The sequence below is a fragment of the Bactrocera neohumeralis genome, chromosome 6 (genome assembly GCF_024586455.1).
Source record: "Bactrocera neohumeralis isolate Rockhampton chromosome 6, APGP_CSIRO_Bneo_wtdbg2-racon-allhic-juicebox.fasta_v2, whole genome shotgun sequence".
Lineage (NCBI taxonomy): Eukaryota > Metazoa > Arthropoda > Insecta > Diptera > Tephritidae > Bactrocera > Bactrocera neohumeralis.
In genome coordinates this window covers 55,291,065-55,312,726 of record NC_065923.1, presented here as the reverse complement: position 1 = coordinate 55,312,726, position 21,662 = coordinate 55,291,065, and the positions used below count along the sequence as shown (strand labels likewise).

The following is a 21,662-nucleotide window of genomic DNA, read 5'->3' as shown; positions in this document are numbered from 1 at the left end:
GCAGACATCAAGCGACATCTGTCAAAAAATATCAAAAATCGACCATTTTTGAGCAGTGTTGCCTACTCCAATTTGGTAAATTCAGCTAAATACGAAATTCTTGTGCATTACAAATTTGCATTAACATGGGTCAAATGCGCAAGTTAATGTAAATTAAGCCCGCTAATGCAAATTAGCGCTGCCGTTTGTCAGGGCTATAAGAGAGTAGCGAATCGAAAAATACCAGGAAGCATTGAGCTATTTTCATTTCACGAACATTTACACATAGTGTTTTATGACAAAAAAATGTTATTGTCACAGATCAGTTGTATTAATTTGCATTTGTCGATTCGACAGTAATTTTTATATGGGCCCTTCGTAATTGTAAAACTTTTTTAAAATCTGGAAAACAAATCTTAAAAAAGCGGTTCTGAGATACTATATTTTTCCGACATGAATTTATAAAATTTGCTTTTACAAATGAAGTTTTTCACAAGTTGGCAGAGAAATGACGAATCGATGACAGCTAGCATAGATGCTTGCCACTTGTATCCACACCCTCTCTTGGATTAAGTGTTTTCCTGTCACTCTATATTTTTTAAGAAGAGCTGAGCTCGAACTTAGCGAATAACAAGGTAAAGATCTTAAAAATGCGGTTATTAAAGGAAAAGTCCCATTTCAAGTAGTCTTTCAGATCGATTTACATGATGAAAGATAATTTAAACTTTTCTAGCCAACGACTTAGGTTACTCGGGGGCAGTCAGCCTTTGATGAATGGCCCATATTTGAGGTTTTATTTTTATCAAAATTCAATACAGTGTCTTTGTTTGAGAGTAATGTTTACTTCGCTGACACCCGTTGAAAACGAAATGCTCCATGTAAATTTTGCTTCAAGACGCACGTAAACAATGTGCTATTGCATCTGTCAGTATGCCAGCCCTCTGTCAACAAAGCGAACTTTTGGTAAATCTATGACTTGAAAGGGGAACTGAACGTCCAGCTATTTCCAAAGGGAAATTTGCGGCACCCTAATTACGAAATTGATACAACACCAGACACAAACAAGAGCAAGGTTAAAAATGGAACATTCATTGTTCTGCATTCAAGCCACAATTTCACTATCGAATCCCACCACTCCTGAACAGTCTTGATGAATGAAGGCATTAGAGAACGAATAGAATTTGTACACATAAATTTGTTGTGGGTGCCGTGGTCATCAATTCGTTCTCTTGCAATGTAAACAGAGTGCCACATGTACGGCGTGCCACATGTTATTTATAAATATATCAATATGTATGGAGTCATGTTGGCAGTTGAAGATTTCTCCAGACTGTTTGAGATCATGGTTTGTAAAGTTTCAAAAATATTTCCTTTTTGAAAATGCATTATCTTTTCCTCTGTCTTTTCTTCGAGTATTACCATTTTAAGGGAACGATCGCTAAAATGTTCCCAAAGCTCATGTTACTCTTTAAAATCATCCATTAAATGTATTTCCGTTCATATTTAAATCGAACAACAACTTGAAGGCCAAATATTAATCTTAAATTTTGTGTTTTTCTTGCAGACTTTGTTGTCGGAAACAACAACGGATGATCAACATTGGCCGCCGGAACTGATTTTATTGCGCGAGAAATTCACCGCTAAGAGTCAATTAAAAATCGCACAGCTGCAAATCAAACATGAAGAGGAGGTATGAGTTTTAAAAACGTGTGTATTTATATTTTTACTGTATAATTTGTTTAAAAGTATTTAGTTTATCACGTTTTTTTTGTATTTATGTATAAAATTACATATCCGCAAAGTTTGTTTGAAGAATAGAAAAAATGTTAACATCGGTTGTACCCTTTAGCCTATAATAAAGGGCTCCTTCACAAATAAAAACGTTATCTATACAAGACTTGATTTTTATCAATTTGTTTGTATGGCTGCTATGTGCTATATGGTCTGATCAGAACTATATATTTAGAGATTGCCCAATAATTTCTGCCAAATTTTGTGAAGATATCTTGTCAAATAAGAACGTTGTTCATACATTGTATGGTAGTTATATGCTAACAGATGGATATAGATGATTTCTATACACTTACAGTTTATAGGGTCCCCGACGCTTCCTCGTGAATGTTACCAACTTCCTGGCAAATTGTTATGCCCTATTTAGAGAATAAAAAAGATTGAAAATTTTGTGCAATTTTTGGGAAAAGTAATCCTAAGTAATCGATATCTGTAGAGTGTCTCCTATCACTGCCAACTATATATTAATATTATACAAAACCATTTTGTTGATTTTTTATGTTTTCAGAATCTAGAAAATCTCCTTCGAATACCTGGTTTTTCTTTTTTTCAATCAGATGCATTTTTGTGATTAACAAATTCTGTTTCCAAGTTTCAACACAAGAAATTCCTCTTTCTAATTTTTTTAATACTAAAATTTGGTCACTTCAAAATAACGTTACAATTGTCTAACAGCTTTGAAATACATATTATAATACACATATAAATTTTAAGTCTATTTACAAAACTTATGAGTTTATTTCTAATGGTGCTGCCCCTCATAGAAACGATATAAATTCTTCAACCTGCCTGGTATTCATTGAAAATAGTGTCAGGATCTTCTGAGCTTGGTCAGTTCACGACTTACAATTATTAAATACATAGGGTTCTATGTTATGGAAATTTAGTCGACAACACCAGTCTGAGTTAGGATAGTAGGTTGAGCCAAATTAAGACCTTATGACAGATTATAAGTGTGTTCTTCTATCATACGGTTGGAAGAAGCTCAACCACGCATTACGACCCCCAATGTGCACCATTCATCCTCTCAGTCACCTTTTTAAGCCCTTTAACCCACCGTTAGAGCCTGGAAAGAGTAATCGGAACAAATGTTTAGAAATAAATCGCATAATTTCAAGTTTTGTGTCCACTGGTCTTCTCAGTTAGTAAGCCGAAAGAGGGAATTCCCTTTCCGTAAAAAATAAAATTTCGCAACATCATAGGGAAGAAATTCTTATAGAAGGTTATATTCTTTGAATCAGATGACCGTGAAAATGTGAAATGGTAGTAGCACCAAATATAGTAAAAATTTTGAATTTGCTTAAAATTGACTTTTTACTAGTTTCATAGAGTATGTTAAGCTTGAAATATATTTGTTTGCTATTTCACAGATGTCGCGCCTAAAAATGGATTATGAAAAGCAGCTGAATCGTAAGAATAAACGCAATTCTACGTTCGATTCAGCTCGAAACTTGGAACAGATAATTAGTGATCGTGATAATTTGCGAGATCTGTGCAAAACTTTCCGCAGCGTCCTAGCCGAGCTCGCCAAATGCGTTGTGAATTGCGAGGAAGACATAAATAGCACACTCTTGCAAGAGGTGCAGCGTCTAATGGGCGCACACAATCGCACCTTAGGCGAGCAAACGCCAGAAGTGGATATGAATATTTCAATATTGAATGCATCACTTTCCTCTAATAAGCAGTCCCGTTGCATACCTGACGTACACAATTTATTGGAATTGGTAGAAGATCCTAGTCTGGTAGAATTCGTTAGCAACCAAAGTGGAGATGAGGATTTTGATTTGCGCGAATGCTTGGAACGGTTAAATACCGAAGCACTATATCTGCTGCATCTCTCTGAAGAACTAAGCAAGCGCCACAGGCGTCGCTTGTCTAGCTTATCAAGTGGCTTGGAGAAAATTGATAGTTGCTGTGAAGGCGATAGCGATGGTGAAAAATCACCTTCCATTGGCGAACAGGTACATCGTTTTATACGCACCTCATCGCTGAATGAGCAAAACTTACCAACCTACAAAGAGCACATAAAACACCAGCAAGGACAGTTGCTCAATTCGCTGCCGCCCGATTTGAATCGACTACGCACTGAACATCCTATGAATAATAATGATGAGCTCTTCTCAACGCCAGGTGGCAATGCATCCGAGCTAAATTTCCAAGTGCACGAATTGAAAAATCGTCTAGTCAAATCGGAAACCGATCGCGTCAAGTTGCAGGAAGAACTGGAGCACACAATCCAACGGAATGCAGAATTGGGACAGGAACTGCAGGCGCTACGTGATCAATTGTCACAGCTGAACTCACTCAACAACACCGATTATGCAGAGGGTTATGGCCATGGATCGCTTAGGAGCCCGCCACGTGCTGCCGGTTCGGACCGTTCATCAACCAGTTTCACACAATTGCAGGAGAAGGCGCGCACAATACTCTCATCGCCTATGCAACAACAACCCAACAATGATGCCACCGTTGTGTTGCTGCAAATGATCGAAGACTTTTGCCGCGAAGGCGAGAAGGTGATGGAATGCGGAAAGAAGGATCGCGACGATCTGCAGTCGCAGGTGAGTGAAGTAGCTTCCTAGAATAATCGTTTAGTTGCATACGATGGGGTAGAATATATGAGTTGTATGTAAGTGTATGTAAGTGTCGCATGTAATAAATTACTAAATTCCATTACAGTTATAGCTAATTTTCATATTTAGGCATGCGAGTAAATAATTCTACTACGACTCTTTAGAAAATATTACTCAACATTACATCGCAATTATTTTTTAAATATATAAGTACACATTTTAGTTTAGTGTAATAAGAACAATTTGTGCTATAATAAATATAAAAAATAATTGTTTGGCAACTCATGGACAATATGCAGATTGACGCGGCGGATAAGCAGCTGAAAGCAACTCGTCATTTCCTCGAAGAGCAGGCAGCCGAGCGGGAACAAGAACGTGATGAGTTTCAACGCGAAATTGAGCGTCTAAAGGCGCAGCTACGCGATAAAGAGAAGGAGCGCAATGTTTTCGAAAATGCGTCCAAGGAGGTGAGTGGCATATGCACACATTCTACTCTCTGACTTTCAGCGTTATATCCATTGGATTTATTGATTCGGTGTTTGGTGCTTCATTTATTCATTGCAATCTCTCTCTGTTGCTGTTGTTGATGCAATTCTGTATTTTAAGTTGTTGTTTATGTATTTTGTGCAAGGAAATGTTTTTCAAATATTCTCATTTAATATTTTCACACTTTTTTGAAATTTAAGCTAACACTTGATTATGGTTTTCTATTTCTAGTACTATGAATGGGATTATGAATTTATTTTATGAACGGAAATGTTACGAATAATACAATTAATTACTCATATTGCCATAACTCGAATTAAAAAATTTTATGGTTTTCATTATTTTCTAACCATTACTTTTTTACTAACAAATTGTAATTTTATTTAAAATGTTTATAAACAAGTTGATTTCATTAATAAAAATAAAACGTGCATGTTTATTTTATATGTTTACGTACTTATATACTAAATAATGATAAGGTTCAATCAAGCTGGTTCAGATGGTTGTGATTGGGTGGCCAACACTATTCTGATTGAAAATTAAGTAGTAGTATGTGCACCGACACCGTTACGGCATATAAAATTTGAAGATAACAGCTGTCGTCAATTCAACATAAGTCATTCGTATATTTGTGGTGAATCAAACAAGTAACTGACATAAATCTGTTTTCTTGTTTTTTTGTTATGTACAGTTTTTGTCATAGTGAGCAAAGAAGCGTATTATGTAAGCCATATATTGATGAAACTTTTCACATTTTAGGACTAACGGCAGTTATTCACATAAATGGCTATAAGACTCTTAATTATAACGGAGTTGTATGCGAAATTTCAAAAAATAAAAATTACAAACAATTTTATACTGTTTCCATAAGGCAAAAATGTAGAAATATTATGTCTTTTATGTAAAAAATATACTTCAGCCAATTAGAAAAATTTATGTAGTTTCAGTATACATAAAACAAAAAAATAATTTATTTACATTATATCTCTATGCTATATACTGTATGCATGTAAACAAACTGTTGAACACACTTAACACCTAATCGAATTTTATGGCACCCTGCCTCTGACGCGTACTGTGGTCGTGGAACGGCTTCTGAAACTAAGGAATGTTAGGCAACTTTCGGACGACTGCGCGATAGTCCAAGGGCAAATATGTATGCATACACATGCCTTTTTATATATGTATAAGGGCACATGTATTTTTGTAATATTTAATATACATTTCGACAAAACAGTGCCCGGAAATTGTAAATAAAAGCAAAATATTTAATTTTTCATCAACACTTTTAATAAGCACTTGGGATGGCCTTCAGATCCTTTAGCGATTCTGATACGATACATTTTTTTGAAAAAATTCAGCTTTATCGGGCGAGTCGAGCAGGAACGCGTTTCATACGCAAAATATCCACCAAAATCATTCGTACGAACTCGCGAGAGATGTTCAGCTCTCTTGCCATCTCTCTAGCACTTACTTGTTAAAGAGGTCAAAGGTCGTCCATAAGGACTCGTGTTTTCAACGATCTCTCGACCGTCTTTGAAGGCTTTGTACCACTCCTAGGGTGCTGTTTTTGAAGCCGCAAGCCTTTTCCAACATTCCCAACGATTTCGCACACGAAATTTTGTTAGAAATACAAAATTTTGGACCAATTCTTTGTTAGATATTTTTATCCATTATAAAGAACGGCACGCACTACTGAGGTGTACCGACTTAAGCAGCTGCTGTAAACAACTGGTTGTAGTCCTGCCAACTTAGCAAAATACAATTTTTTAACATAACATTTAATCGGTTAATTTAGCTACAATTTCCGGGTGCTTTTTCGTCACAATGTACATATATTTTTACTTCAGTAGAAAATAGAATATTTCATCACTTTCATCATTTACTAAATTAACTAACAGCAGCCATAAATTTAAGAATTAAAGAGCTCTTCGGAAATTGTTATACATATGTATACAAAAGATAGAGTTTTTGTAAAATAAGCACTGACCTTTCTTCTATTATTTTTTTTCTATTTTTATATTTATACAAATTTGTTATTAATATATATTCTATATTGTTTACCTATGAATATAATTTTTTTAAGCCATCCGGGAGATTTTTTTCTTAAATAACCCTTTTTTATGATATTTGGTTTCATGGAATACTTAAATTATGTATTATTGTTCTAGAAACTAAATTTTTTTTTTTATTGTAATACCTGTATTTAATTGTTTAGAGTTGTTCTGAATGGTTTTAATTTTTTATAATTTTTCAATACAGACGGAGCAATTGGAGGCTCAAATTCGTGAACTCACACAAAGGCTCAACGAGTCGATTGCCAAACGTGACAAATTTGAAATTGAATTGAAGGCTTCTATTGACAAAATCTTCGTTTTGCGTGAAATTATCACCGAATTGGAAACCCAAGTGGAGACCAAGGCGCTCAATGAGCATGTCTTGAGTGAAAAGAACAAGGTGAGATAGCGGGATAATTTCACATTTCCCTTCCCTTCCCTTATGCATATAAATATATAGTATATATATGTATATATTAATAATACCACGTGGATTAAAAATTCTATTTAAAAAGTTTTCTTTAATAAATTTATAATTTTCGTGAACAATTATAGCAACTGGAGGAGTACATAAACACCCAGACGCGTTCAAACGAAACACTTCAGCACGAGGTTCAGAGTTTAAAAGTGGAAATTGGTGCGGGCTACCAGGAGCGTATACGTTTTTTGGAAGAGAAAATGCAAAACATGCGTCCGTCCGCAGAGCAAAGCATGGTGTTGGATCAAGTTGTAGAGCAGGTGAATTTTTACTATTTATTAGTTTTTAATTTCATATGCTTTTTTTATCTATCATAAAGTTTGAATTTTATTTCCAAATAAGGCCTAACTCGAGACAATTTATTCTGGGACTACGAAACAAAAATCGAATTTTCCTCTATAAAGTTTTATTAAATATATTATTAAGCGTACAAAAATAGTAAAAAAAAATGTCAATCTGCGAAATCAGTCGTTGATTCTGTTAACTTTTGCTAAATGCTTGAAATTTAATACCACAGAATTACCAGTAAAGTATATATATGAATGTACAAGGTGCTTTTCAAAGTAAACAGGACTTTAAAAACACAGAACAAATGGTTTTTTTCGGCAGAATCAATTTATTTTATTCAAAATAGTCTCCTTCTGCTTCAGTCAGCTTTTTGCACGGTCCAAAAGCATGTCGAACGAGGGTTTTAGCTCGTTGGCCCGTATGGCCGCCAAAATGACGGTGCAAGCCTTTTAAATGGCCTCTACGTCTGTATAACGCTTTCCTTTCATGAGCAAATGCATTTTTCCGAAAAGGAAGAAGTCGCACGGTGCCATATCAGGTGAATACGGGGAGGGGTTAATGGTTAAAATGTGATTTTTGGTCAAATAATCGGTCACAGGCGTCGATTGAATGTTGGATACTGAGCAATTTTTGGTCGTCAGTCAATTTGTGCGGAACAAATCGTGCACACACCTTTCGTAAGCCCAAATGTTCGGTCAAAATGCAATAAATCGATGTTTTGGAGATGTTCAATTCCATTTCCATGAATTTCAATGATGATTTCGGCTGAGTTTTGATGAAATCACGCACAGTTTCGATGGAATTTCCGGTGATAACGGATTTTGATTGGCCCACATGTTGATCGTCATTTATGTCCTCACGACCACTTTAAAAACGTTGAAACCGCTTGTGCATTCTGCTACGCAATAAGCAATCATCGCCATAAACTTGTTTCATCAATTGAAACGTTTCGGTAAAAGTTTTACCAATTTTAAAACAAAATTTAATGTTGGCTCTTTGTTCGAAGCTCATTTTCGCACTGATAACTCAAACATACTGACGCTTAAAACGCAATAACTTCATTTCCAATCAATGAAATGTCATGAAATTCTCACTGGACAATCGATACAAATAGCAGATTCTAACGCACAAGTCGACATATAGATGGCGCCATTAAGGGGCGCTTGATTCAAAAAGTCCTGTTTCCTTTGGAACGCACCTTGTATGTATATGTTGTAGCCTTGCATAAGATATTCAAATAAAAGGTTGCATTACTCTACTAAATAACTGTGAAGCTGTAGTAAAAATGTACCGAGTACCTTCGTCGACCGATTTAAAATGCAATTTCGAGAAAAAGCGTTTAAAATTTGACGTACTGAAGCTAACTAATCCAAAACTTTTGACGCTATAACGGATTGGACAGGGAACATTTTGTTGACTATTTTATCCGATTGAATGAAATAATTTTTTCGTTTAACAATTTAAGTTTATTTTCACTTGATTCAATTTTAATTTTGATTGTCTCAACACTTTATTAATAAGTAATTACTTGTAATATTGGTACAATTGCAGCTCCGCGACATTGAGAACACTCTTGACCAGAAAACGAAAACGCTCGAATCTGTGCATCACTCGATTTCTTCAAATACAAATAGTGTCACCGAGGATGTGTCTGTAAGTGGCGTAGGCCCCGCCAACTTAGCGCCCTTAACAGGTGGTGCAGACAATGGAGCAACAATAACGCAAACTCCAGGCTCTCCGTTGCATCCGTCGCCACGACAGCATTCGCTCACCATGGAGGGAGTTCAACGCATTGCCGACAAAGTTGCTAAACACACGCGTGTCGAAGAGGCGGCCGTCAAGCGTATACGTGATCTGGAGATGCAAGTGACGCAGATGCGTGATGCCTGTGTGGTGAGTAACGGAACTTTCAAACAATATACCAATTTTGGAGTGGGGAAAGCTCTTTCAAGTCTGAATATCGTTGGGTTTGAAATTTGAAAAGTTCGCAGCGCTTTTGTTATGCCTACATTGGGATGTGTATGTGTGTGTCGGCGCTGCGGGTAGCATTTTATTTCACTGAACGAAAGTGAAAGCAACATTCTGTTCATTTGTGCGCTTTTGTGAGGAGCGCTGCACAGTGGTTTCGCTTGTATGGCTCTGTATTTGAATCGACACGTGAAATTTTCCGTGTATGCTGTAATTGGAATGATTTTTAACTTCAAAAGCATGAAGTAAAATTGTATGCACCGATGGTAGGAGATAAAACCAGGGTTTGGTTTCAAGATCATAGTTCCCAAATTTTGCATAATTAATCTTGTAACCCACAGATAGCGCTTTTACCAAGTTGATGCTCTTGAACACAACTAAAACCTTATGAACAAATTTAAAGTCGCACATAAATCTATTATCTATTAAAAATAATTTTCATTCGTAAACGTCCACTTTACAAGGAATTCCTCTTAAAAAATGAACAATTCATCACAACTTCAATGCTATTTTTAGAAAGCCCCGTTAGATTTCCAGATAAAACTGATTTGCCATTAAGAAGTTTGGGCATTTTGGGGACAATTGGTTTATTTTTTCGCTTTTTACTTTTTCGTATATTCCGAATGGACGAAACCACTGTGCGCTGGTGGTGTTTATTCTCTCAACTGCTTCAGCTGCGATCTCTGTGGTCTCTGTTTCCATTAATTCGACAGCGCTAAGAACACTTGCCTCGCACTTGTAGGAGGGTGCATAGTGCGTTCTCTTTTGGGGTGTCTGCCGCGGCATGGACCATTAGCGTCGGCGATTTGTGTGCGCGCAATTTAGTTTCCTTGCTATTGTGATGCTGAATACGTGTCTGTTTTGCACAAATTTCTTGTTGTGCTTTGAAAATTCTCATTGAAATAAAAATATTCTTTATTTAGTTCGCGAAAAGAAGTGCGATAACCATTGCTGTTATTATTATTTCTTAGCAATTAACTTCGCGCGCTAGAAAATGAATCTCTAAAATCTTACACACCGGTATTATAACATCTAATAAACGGACGAGTTATGTTCAATAAGCACAACAAAGGCGTCGTTGCCTTCAAGTTGAGTCCGATGAGGGTAAGATAGCAAAACAAAAATATAGTAATTCAGTAAGAGAAAGAAACTAAAGAAAAAACTAAATTTCAATACTTGTGCAATATGTTTGCCTAGATATACATATTTACAAACCATGTCTGTATATTTCTTTAATTCCATTAATATTTGACAAATTTCTGTCCTTTTCCCTTCGAAGTCAATTTCATACCATTTATGATATTCTATTTTACGTGTTTTTGACATATTTTTTATAGTAAAAAGCAAATGTGTGTTCGGATATTTTATATTCTTTTTGTTGTTTCGCATTTAAAACTACTACTAAAATACACTATGTAACATGAGTTTTCACACCTTTTCTAAGCTCTAAACATAAGTACATATGTCCTATTTACATATGTACGTACTTTATGGTTACTCTTACTTATATTTGAATTTATGCAGAATTTTGTGCGACGCATTTCCGCGTTTTTCGAAATTTAATTTTAGAAAAACGGAGCAAATGCATAAAATCTATATTATGCGAAGTGCATATGTGTGTGAAAGATGCATTTATGATATGGTAGACTCCTAGATTTGGTCCCAAAATAGAAAATGTTACCCGCTCGAAATATCCCTCTCAAAAAAGTATGTTCCTTTTTAAGTACAGATCTTTTATTTCGAAAAATACATTTAAAGATAAGAAAATAATATAGAAACCGAAAAGCTCCTTAAATTAATACACTGCTTATGGTATAATTTGCAAGAACTAACAAATGAAACTCACTGCTTATGTGGGGTACGAAATTACCGGAAGTTAAACAGTGGCCGAATAGAGACGAAAATGTTATTAATTTGCTCACTCGGCCGAAACTAACATATAATATGTTTGTATTAGAGCTTTAGCTCATATGAGATCCTAGCAAAAACGAAAAAATTTATATTTAAGAAAGTGTTCCTATATTAAGTAAATAATATAGCTAACATTATTTTTGGAAAAGCTTTCGATTTGCCCGTTTTTGGGTGTATATAAATCTGAGTCTGTTCTGGCTACGAAATCCCGAAAGTCGTTGAAACGGTTTCCAAAAAAGTCGCACACAGCGTTTTATTGCTTTTATTAAATTAAGGATACTTTTAGACCAACACGAACAGGTACGAACAAGACGAAATGGTGTGTGTTTATTCCACAAGTAGTCTATACTTATATAACCAATTTCTATAGCCTATATTTCGGCGCACAGACCACGATGTGCATCGACCAACGAGTTTATTTTAACGACATCGGCTTCCAGGACCTGATGCATCCTCAAGCGAAATTTCCAGAGCGAAATTGCCAGAGCGAAATTTTGCATTTTAACCTTTTGATAGTAAAACAGTAAATTTTACGAAAATGCTGTTTCTTCTTCAATCTTCGATAGGAACCAAACACAAACAATTCTAAAAATTTTAAGAAAACTTTTTACAAATATATCAGCTGTTCTAATACAGCTGTGTTTATTGAGGATATTTTTGCACACATCCATGCATTTTTAGCTGTTTAATTTGTTTGTTTGATTATTATTATTTAAGTTACAATGCACCATGCCAATGGAGTGAGTGGAATAGTGCGTAGAAGACCTCACTGTTTAAAAGAATTTGTATTTTATATATATTAAAGCCCACTGTGCTTTGCTGCCAACAGCCGCAATTTTGGAAGGCATGTTTTTCTTGGTATAGAACCTAGTTCACCAGAAATGATCAGTTGGGACTTATATTACGAAATTTTGAAATTGGCCAGTTCTTAAGGCTTTGGGCAAACTCCTACTAGGCTTTGATATTTCTTTGGCTAAGGAAATGTACCATCGTGGGCGTCACGGTTACAAATGTTCATTTAACAGTCGGCGTCGAATATTTATAACGCTGATCCCCGAATTCAGCTACACTTTTGTTACCCTAGGGGATGCAAAATGATTGGTACCATGGTTTTGGGGGTTCAAGACATAATTTATGGCATTGCATGTCATCTGGTCAGAACAGTTTAAGGGGGTATTCTGGTCTAGAAGCATGAATTTCAGGTAATTTTTAAAGTGTCGTAAAAAAAGGAAATTAATATTTTTACTATTCATTTTTTTATTAGATATTTGCTAATTTTAGAAGAGTACAGAAAATAATTAAAAACTAAAAAAAATGTCGCAATGGCCGAAACTACGGAAAAGTGGGAAAATTTTTTTTTTTCACTAAATGGCGACTGCCTGAAAAAAAAAGTTTTTTTGGATCACTTTTTCTGACTATTTCGAATTTTTTAAAAATAATAAAAATAATAAAAATAAAAATTCCAGTAGAACCTGAGTAATTGTGGGTATCCTTCCGAAAAAGTCAGTTTTGAGAAAATGCGTTTAAAGTTTCGCGTAAAGTCTTTTGTTCGATTAGTTCCGGCTGAACCAGTTTGAATGCCGAGTCAGAAAAATGCCTATATCTCCGAAAATAATTTTAATTTTGAAAAATCCTCTTGTACACATATTCTTGAATAGTTAAACTTTGAAAAAAAAAAATTTCGATTTTTTTTTAATTTTTAGACTAGAATACCCCCTTAAACGAATTTGTATTATTGTATATATTTTCACCTCCTTTTTTAGCCCAACAGTAAAAGGCATATCTTTCTTGGAGCAGCGAAGTCTTCTAAACATTAAAATTAAATATTTCATTGTTATAGTGCATTGTAATTTGAATAATTGAAAATTGTGGATGTGCGAAAAAAAGCATAAAAACTAAGAAAAGTTTGATGAGGTTTTTCCTCTTTCCTTAACTCTTTTTTCTACTTTACAAAAACTATGTGTAACTAACGAAAGGGAATATGCAAAAAAACTGTTATATACATACATAGATATTTTCGCCTTGGCTGCGCTGCTATTTCAATGGATACAGCTCTATATAACGGTAAAACAGTTAAATGTGAAGTTTGGTGTCAAAAAACTTATGTCGAAAGTAAAGTATAATCTTTAGCAGACTTTTAAGTGCATATGTACATCCATTAAAGTCAAGTCGTTTTATTTGTAATTATAAAGTTTTAAAACATTTACAAACAATACAAAAATATCCAGTATTTTCAAAAATACCTTTGAATAATGGCACACTTCAGAAACATTTCTATTGCGTGGGTTTATTAGGTGCAGAGGGAATGCTGCGAGAGTTGTTTAATATTTACAAACAATAGTTCAGTGAACTGCCGTTAATTCCAGCAATTAAACGCAACACATGAGTATCTGTTTGCATTTGTTTTAATATTCATGCATCAGAACCATTTTTACAGCGACAACTTCTTGGTGTAGGTAGTGAGAAAATAAGGTCAGTCTCTAATGTTTTTGTTTACATTTGCAACTCGCATTTCCAGCCAAATGATGCAACCACGCAGCAGAAGAAGGAAGTGCGTATCTGACTCGACGTGCGTCAAACGTCAAACACAGGGCAAAGCAGTGTACTGCTTGTTTACATTCTCGGATGCGCTCACTTCATTTTCTGCGGTTGGTGATATATTGCCACCGCGTGCTTTTGGTGCGAGTTTTTCTTCTGCATTTCATTAGACATTTGTTTGCCATCACTTATCACTGTAGAAGCCAAGGAACCAAAGCGTTTGGTACTAGCTATGTTTGATGTTTGCATTGTTTGTTCCCTATAGCTTGGTAATTTTCAATTTCATCCACAGATTTGTTGCATTATATGTGAATGAATGCAGGTCATTGATGTTGATGAAATAGTTGTTGCGGTTACTCTCTTAATCACAATTGAGATTGTCTCCGATATCTCGGTGATTCCACCCCTCTTCACACGTACCAATTCGAATGTTTATACACAGGCACATACATGTATAATAAAGTATTGTTATACACATTTACATATACTATAGTTCAGCTTCCTATGCTTGCACTGCTGGGGCATCACTTGGATAAATTGATATACATGCAAATGTTGCTGCCTTGTCCATATGTATTGTATGTACAAGTACATAAGCAAGCACATAATTAGTGTTCAGTTAGTGTCACAGCGAACACTTCATAAACTCACATACCCACACTCAGCCACCGCATCTTTTTAATGGCCTCAACGACCTGAACGCAGGTTCTGGCACCGTGCTTGGTTTCACTCCGGGCTACGCATGCGATGCGCCAATTGCCTTATTTATGCTTTATCTACACTTGTATATTTGGAGATGTGTCACTTCGTTGCAACATTGTTTTTACTATCCAGGTCTTCAAACATTAAAACAATGTTTAAACCAGCATACTGTGTAAATAATATCTGCTTTTGTACACATTCAATATTGTTTGGTAAGGAACAATAAAAATATCAAAAAAAAAAGAATCAATTGCATACTTTTTATGATATTTAAAATTATTATTATAATTTTCAGTAAAATGCAGATAAAAAACTCACAACTTAACGTTCACTCAAAGCATTGCACAGAACAGAGCTAGATTTTAACGGAACGATAAACTTTTCAGTGATTCTGCCTTATTGCATCTGGTAATTTCCAACAGACCTACATTTTTCCAACAATTACAAGATATTGGGACCAGTAGATTAGAACTGTAACCGATTATGCAGTGCATTAATCTGCCAGACAATTTCTACACTGTTCCACACGCCAGTATTTTCTCGGGCATACAAAACAATTTCTGGGATCATAACTGAGCAGTATTTTCGCTAATTTACCAAAAATGTAGGTATTGACGAAAACAATTTCAAGACTAAATTATTGTCACGCAATCTGAAGCACATATTTATTGAAAACAACTGAAATTGCTGATGAAAATGAAAGCATACATTTTCAATTTTTCTTAGTTGCAACCGGAATGCCGCATAATAATCTTCTGTTGAATATTTGTTCAAATATTATTCTTTTGATAGAAGGTAGCTAGAGATGCATTAGCCAAAAATATTGTGCACCGAATAATACTGAAATGAATTAAACTGAAAAAAGAAAATTATGAATGATCTAACCTGTCTACCTTACTTATAACATTAAATGTTATAATATATGTCATCAACTAAAGACTTTGTAAAGTACAAATCTGTTACAATTAATATAAAATAAATAAAATAAATTTTTATCGGTGTCTTCTAGTTTTTGTATAATATATTACCCATGTCATTTATTTTCTGTTTTTCTTCACCTTCCAAGTGATAGCCTAGGCGCTTTAACAATTTCATTGTGGTATCCAATCACAAAATTATAAAATTCTGTCATTATAATTCGTATTATTTATGCACCTTAGCGTTGTGTCAAAGTTGGTGATTAGAAATATCGTTCTAATCTTTGTTTACTTTATCAAGTGATTTATATTTTTATATTTTATATTTACGAAGTGGCATTTTTGTCAGCAGGGGTACTGATCTGAGCTTGTCTTTCTATTTCTAATTTAAAAGATTGTCCAATGTCGTCGCTTCCTCCTCTGAAACTTTTCAATCCAAATTTTCGCCATTCGCTACATTATGATTTAGGATCTTCGATAAAATTTCTTGATAGATAAAAACCCCTTTCCATTATTACTATGGCTATGTTTTTCGTTTTGATATGTCACATCTATTATAACATATTTCAATAGTATTATTCCTTTTAGATGTTCAATTTTCAAATGCGTTGAGAATAGAGCACTAGGCCGGAATTGATAATTATGTATAATAAAAAAATGTTTGGAAGGTCGAGCTGTCAACAATAAATATTCTTGCTCACATTTTCAATGATTATGTTTGTTTTTTTAATTTTTGCACAGCCTCAGTTCTTAGTATGCGTACGCAATTCCGTGTCTACTAATCTTGTTCATTGAACTTGTATATTATGATGACGATATGCAGTATTTTATTTAAAATTCTTCCATTAACCACTTGAGTTGCTGGCAAATTCAATCCTATCAATTGAGTGTAAAAGTTTTTTTTCTGCGCCCTTGTGTTCTGAATCAGATGAGAAGATGCAAATTTCAATGGTTGCAATGAAACTGTATTGTATTATTTGATTCTGGAGTGCATTTCAGCCACTCCGCATATCAACAGGCAATGAACTGCGTGGAGTGATACAGTTGCAATAACATTTTCGCTCTTTGTCATAATTGGTATTATTATTAAATAAAGGTATATAATTTGTTCAACGGGTTCAACTATCAATTCGTAACAAAACATATCTAATAACAACTATAACATAACATAGTGTGCAATAATTTCTCTTTCTGTTTCCGCTTTTGTTTAGGAACTCCAGCATGATCGGGAAGCCCTACAAGATCGCATGTCTGAACAAAATCAACGCATCTCCACATTGCAATCGCGACTGGAAGAGCAACGAAAACGAGCGATGGAGCTACAGCGTGCGGGCTCGACCGACTTCAATGTACGGATTCATGACCTCCAAACTGAGGTCCAAAACTTGCGCGAAACCGTCTCCGTGCGTGACAAGCAAATAGTAACAATGAAGCAGCAATTGGAAAAGAGTAAGGTTGCTATTGATCGGCTTGAAGCAGAGTTGGCTGTGGAACACCAACCGGATCGTAGTGTTGTGGAACGTTTAGAGGCGGAATTGAAGCAGAAAAATTCCGCCATACAAATGCTGAAGGAGAAAATCAAGAATGAGATGATAAACAAGCTGGCTTTGCCCGACTTAATGGAGACAATGCTGGCTGATAAGAATGAAGAGATCGATCATCTGCGCGAACAATTGGAATCGAAAGATAAAGAAATACAGGAGCTTAACTCGAGCCAGGCTTCCAGTTTAGGTGGTGGTGTTGTTGCTGGGAAGGGTATCGCTGCTGGCAAAGATGAAATAAGCACAAAGTTGAGTGCCCACACATTGAGTGACATAGTGTCCATCAGCGAGTTTGATGAGCCCGATGTGATGCGTCGTGCAGCTGTGTTGCATGAGGCCACACCAATTCAGCTGGCCAACTGTAATCGCGTTATTGGATTGAAATCATTGGTAAGACAGCTGTGAGGCAAAAAAAATTCTATGAAATTATTATTTTATTTGTTTTTAGGACACTTCAAAGCAAGCTGTGGCGAATTTGACTCATAAGCGTAGCGAGGACTTGTCTGGATTCGCCACTTTACGTCCTGTGAATACTTTCGATAATCCACATTACTTCCAAGATCCCAATGTGCTAACAATGACGGATCAGTCCGGGGCAACGGCCACGCCACCGATTGTACCACGTCAAATTAACTTCTCCGCATTGACAGAGGACTCAAAACTGAGGACACCCGGTTTGGAAATGTCCGCAATGGACAAAAGGCTAGCAGAGGAAAAAGAGATGTACCAGAAGCTGAAACAAGAAGTGCAATATTTAAAGGAGAAACTGACAAGCGCTTCAAATGAGAAAGAGAAAGCTATACGCGAAAAGGATCGAGAAATGCAAGTCATTGAAGAAGAGTTGGTAGGCACACAAGTGCGTTTGGGGGGTCTGCAGCATGAATTGGAACAACAACAGGTGGAAATCAGCGAGTTGAAAAAAGAAGCGCAGAAATGCGTACTTCTCCAAACGGAAATCGCTGAAAAGACGGCCGAAATTGAATTGCTTTTAAGCTCCCAAGAGCGTCTAACCAAGGAGAACAAGGAACAGCAAGAACGCTTGACTAAAGGCGAGAAAGAGCTGCTTAACTACAAGGAGAATGAGCAGCGTCTCCAAAACCGCATTACCGATTTGCAACAGAAAGTTCTGCAGGCGACCGAACAGGAAGTTAATGAACGCGAGAGCTTGCGTAAAGAGTTGCGAGCTGTGAGTGAAATACACGAACAGTGCAAGAAGACTGTGCGCGAGTTGGAGGCTCGCAAACTGGATATCGTACAGCTAAACGAACAACTAAAAGCAAAAGAACAGAGATTGCAGATGCTTACCAATAAATTGGGGCAAGCTGATGAGAATGCCACAGAGCTGCAGCAAAAGATTTCAAGACTGGAAGAGGAGGTGGAACGTTTGCGGCAACAACCAAACAGCGACAACAGTTCAAAGCAATACTCAGTCGATGAAATAGCACAACAAGTGGAAAAAGAACTGAACTATTCCGTGCAATTAGACTCGAATATACTTCAAGCCATCGAGAGCGAAGAAGAAAACAACTTGGACCGCAAGAGCCGCGATAAGGCTTCGCAAGAACCGAATAAGACTGAAGCACAAGGCACAGACGACGAAAATTTCACCGGCGAGCGTGACTTGTTAAACCAATTGGAGGCGCTCAAGGCTCAAATATCCGTTGAACGAGAACACAATGAAGATATACGTCAGGAGTTGCTCATTGAGAAGCAACACTCGCAGGAAATACAAGAGCAAGATGTACTCATCATTGAGGCAATGCGGAAGCGACTCGAGACTGCGCTGGAAAAAGAGGATGAGCTGCACAAATTGCTGGATATTGAACGCGAGCGTTGTGAGCGCTTGCAAACGCAGTTGACCGCCATGCAGCGCGCCGAGTCACGTCGTAATTCACTGCTGCTGAAATCACCAACCGATTCTCCGCGAAAATCGCCGCGCGCACTAAGCAACGATTTCGAGTCAGAATTGGCTGAGCGCCTTCGCAGTGAAATCAAGTTGCTGACGGCACAGAATGACCGCGAACGCGAGCGCTGCGCCGATGCCCAACGTTCTAGCGAACGAGAGCGGCAGCGCTATGAAAACGAGTTGCAGGAACGCGTGGATTATTGTGAGAAATTAAAGCGTGAAATGGAGAAATTAGGGCGTGATAAAGATTTAGCCGAACAAGAGTGCGAGCACTTGCAAGAACGACTAACTATACAAACGCAGGAGATAGAGAGTTTGGAGGCTAGACTTGCAACACTACAGGAGGCTGAAACCCGACGTACGACGCGACGTGACCGACAGCAAAAAGAAAGCGTACAGCTGCTAGGCGAAATGCAGGAAGTTAAGTCGCTACTTTTAGCTACCGAAGCAGAGCGCGACAATTTACTCAAGACCATTACACAGCTACGCTTCGACGTCGAGCGTGCGACACAGCGCGAAGCCAAACTCGCTGAAGCACTCGCCAATGCAAATATGAGCGCCGCCGAGTCGTCTGTGCCACAACAGTTTTTGCAAAAAATGAAGGAAATAAACGCGCTGCTAGCGGAGAATACGCAAGAGAACCGTCAAATGGCCGAAACGGTACAATTCCTCGTGGAGGAGCGCCGTCAATTGCAGAAAAAGTGCGAAGAGCTCGAGTCGCAGCTCGGCGGCGCGGCTAACGTGTCAGAGCTGGAAGAGCGCTGTAATCAGCTGTTAGGACGCTATTTACGCTTAGAATCTCATCGCAAAGCGCTTGTCTATCAAAAGCGTTATTTGAAAATTTCGCTCCAAAGTTATCAAGAGAGCGAACAGCGCGCGCTGGCCGCCCTCAATGGTGGTCACATGATACACACGCAACCCAATAAGAAGAAATTATTCAAGTAAGTAGCGCCTGCAGTTTTTAAACTTGCAACATGTTGCTACAGAATATTATAATTTTGTTCACATAACGGTAGTTTGTAAGTCCTAAAACTAAAAGAGTCAGATATAGGGTTATATATACCAAAGAGATCAGAGTGACGAGTAGACTTGAAATCCGGATGTCTGTCTGTCCGTCCATCCGTCTGTCCGTCCGTCCGTGCAAGCTGTAACTTGAGTAAAAATTGAGATATCATGATGGAACTTGGTACACGTATTTCTTGGCTCCATAAGAAGGTTAAGTTCGAAGATGGGCAAAATCGGCCCACTGCCACGCCCACAAAATGGCGAAAACCGAAAACCTATAAAGTGTCATAACTAAGCCATAAATAAAGATATTAAAGTGAAATTTGGCACAAAGGATCGCATTAGGGAGGGGCGGGAGGGCCCCGCCCCCGACTAAGTTTTTTGTACATATCTCGGAAACTACTATAGCTATGTCAACCAAACTCTATAGGGTCGTTCCTTCAGGCATTTCCATATACAGTTCAAAAATGGAAGAAATCGGATAATAACCACGCCCACCTCCCATACAAAGGTTATGTTGAAAATCACTAAAAGTGCGTTAACCGACTAAAAAAAAACGTCAGAAACACTAAATTTTACGGAAGAAATGGCAAAAGGATGCTGCACCCAGGCTTTTTTTAAAAATTGAAAATAGGCGTGGCCTCGCCCACTTATGGACCAAAACCCATATCTCAGGAACTACTAAACCGATTTCAATGAAATTCGGTATATAGTATTTTCTTAACACCCTGATGACATGTACGAAATATGGATGAAATCGGTTCACAACCACGCCTTCTTCCAATATAAAGGAAATGAAAATACAATTCAATACTCAAAGTACACAAATTGATCTAATCTAATTAATTTTACAGCAAAATAAAAAAAATATGTAAATTATCACTTTATCATGCGAGAGTATAAAATGTTCGGTGACACCCGAACTTAGCCCTTCCTTACTTGTTTAACATACATTTTGGACAGCACCTGAATGAGTTGGATTCTCGGAAGTTACAAGAGTATAAAATGTTCGGTTACAACCGAACTTAGCCCTTCCTTGCTTGTTTGTTTTAATTTTATTTTTGTTTAAGAGTAAACTGATTGTCTACTTTTCCGTTGCAGGACTGTTGCTTTGGCTGTTGTTGCTATCCAGCGTATGAAGTATATTGGCCGCACTTGGCGCACAGGCAAACGGATCGTGTCCAAATCAGTTTTCACAATAACACAACAGAAGTAAGTTGAGAGTAATCGTAGCGTCGTATACTTAGTTTTTAATCGGGTTTAGTGTTGTAAAGCCTGTCCTGTTAACTTTTATTTCTTAATACCATTCTAAAGGGCTGTTTCCTTCTATCTAATGTATTTTTATCTCCCTAAGTGCTAATAATCATAAAATACCCTCTGTGACTGTTAATCTACAAGTTAAACTCAGCAAAAAATCAAAAGATAGCTCTCAAGCGTAGTTTTAAGTGAGTAAATCCTCAATTCTACGCTTTTCAATTGAGTCTGAGTAGATAGACAATCTGCATCCGTAGTTGGTCTCCAG

General features: G+C 36.9%; 1 protein-coding gene across 12 annotated transcripts in view; it reads left to right on the top strand.

Moving 5' to 3' along the window:
- LOC126762266 (pericentrin) overlaps positions 1-21,662 on the top strand; it is a 62,890-nt gene that overhangs the window by 40,208 nt on the left and 1,020 nt on the right. For 4 of the 12 annotated variants that reach the window (XM_050478884.1, XM_050478887.1, XM_050478891.1 and 1 more), the window contains 9 exons: positions 1,544-1,669; positions 3,141-4,331; positions 4,643-4,810; positions 7,092-7,286; positions 7,442-7,624; positions 9,204-9,545; positions 16,900-17,619; positions 17,678-20,076; positions 21,242-21,352. In XM_050478884.1, the coding sequence (XP_050334841.1) occupies positions 1,544-1,669; positions 3,141-4,331; positions 4,643-4,810; positions 7,092-7,286; positions 7,442-7,624; positions 9,204-9,545; positions 16,900-17,619; positions 17,678-20,076; positions 21,242-21,352 (5,435 nt within the window). Of the gene's footprint in view, positions 1-1,543; positions 1,670-3,140; positions 4,332-4,642; positions 4,811-7,091; positions 7,287-7,441; positions 7,625-9,203; positions 9,546-16,899; positions 17,620-17,677; positions 20,077-21,241; positions 21,357-21,494; positions 21,586-21,662 lie in introns of those variants that run through there. The other 8 variants (XM_050478890.1, XM_050478894.1, XM_050478889.1 and 5 more) reach the window with 5 other exon arrangements.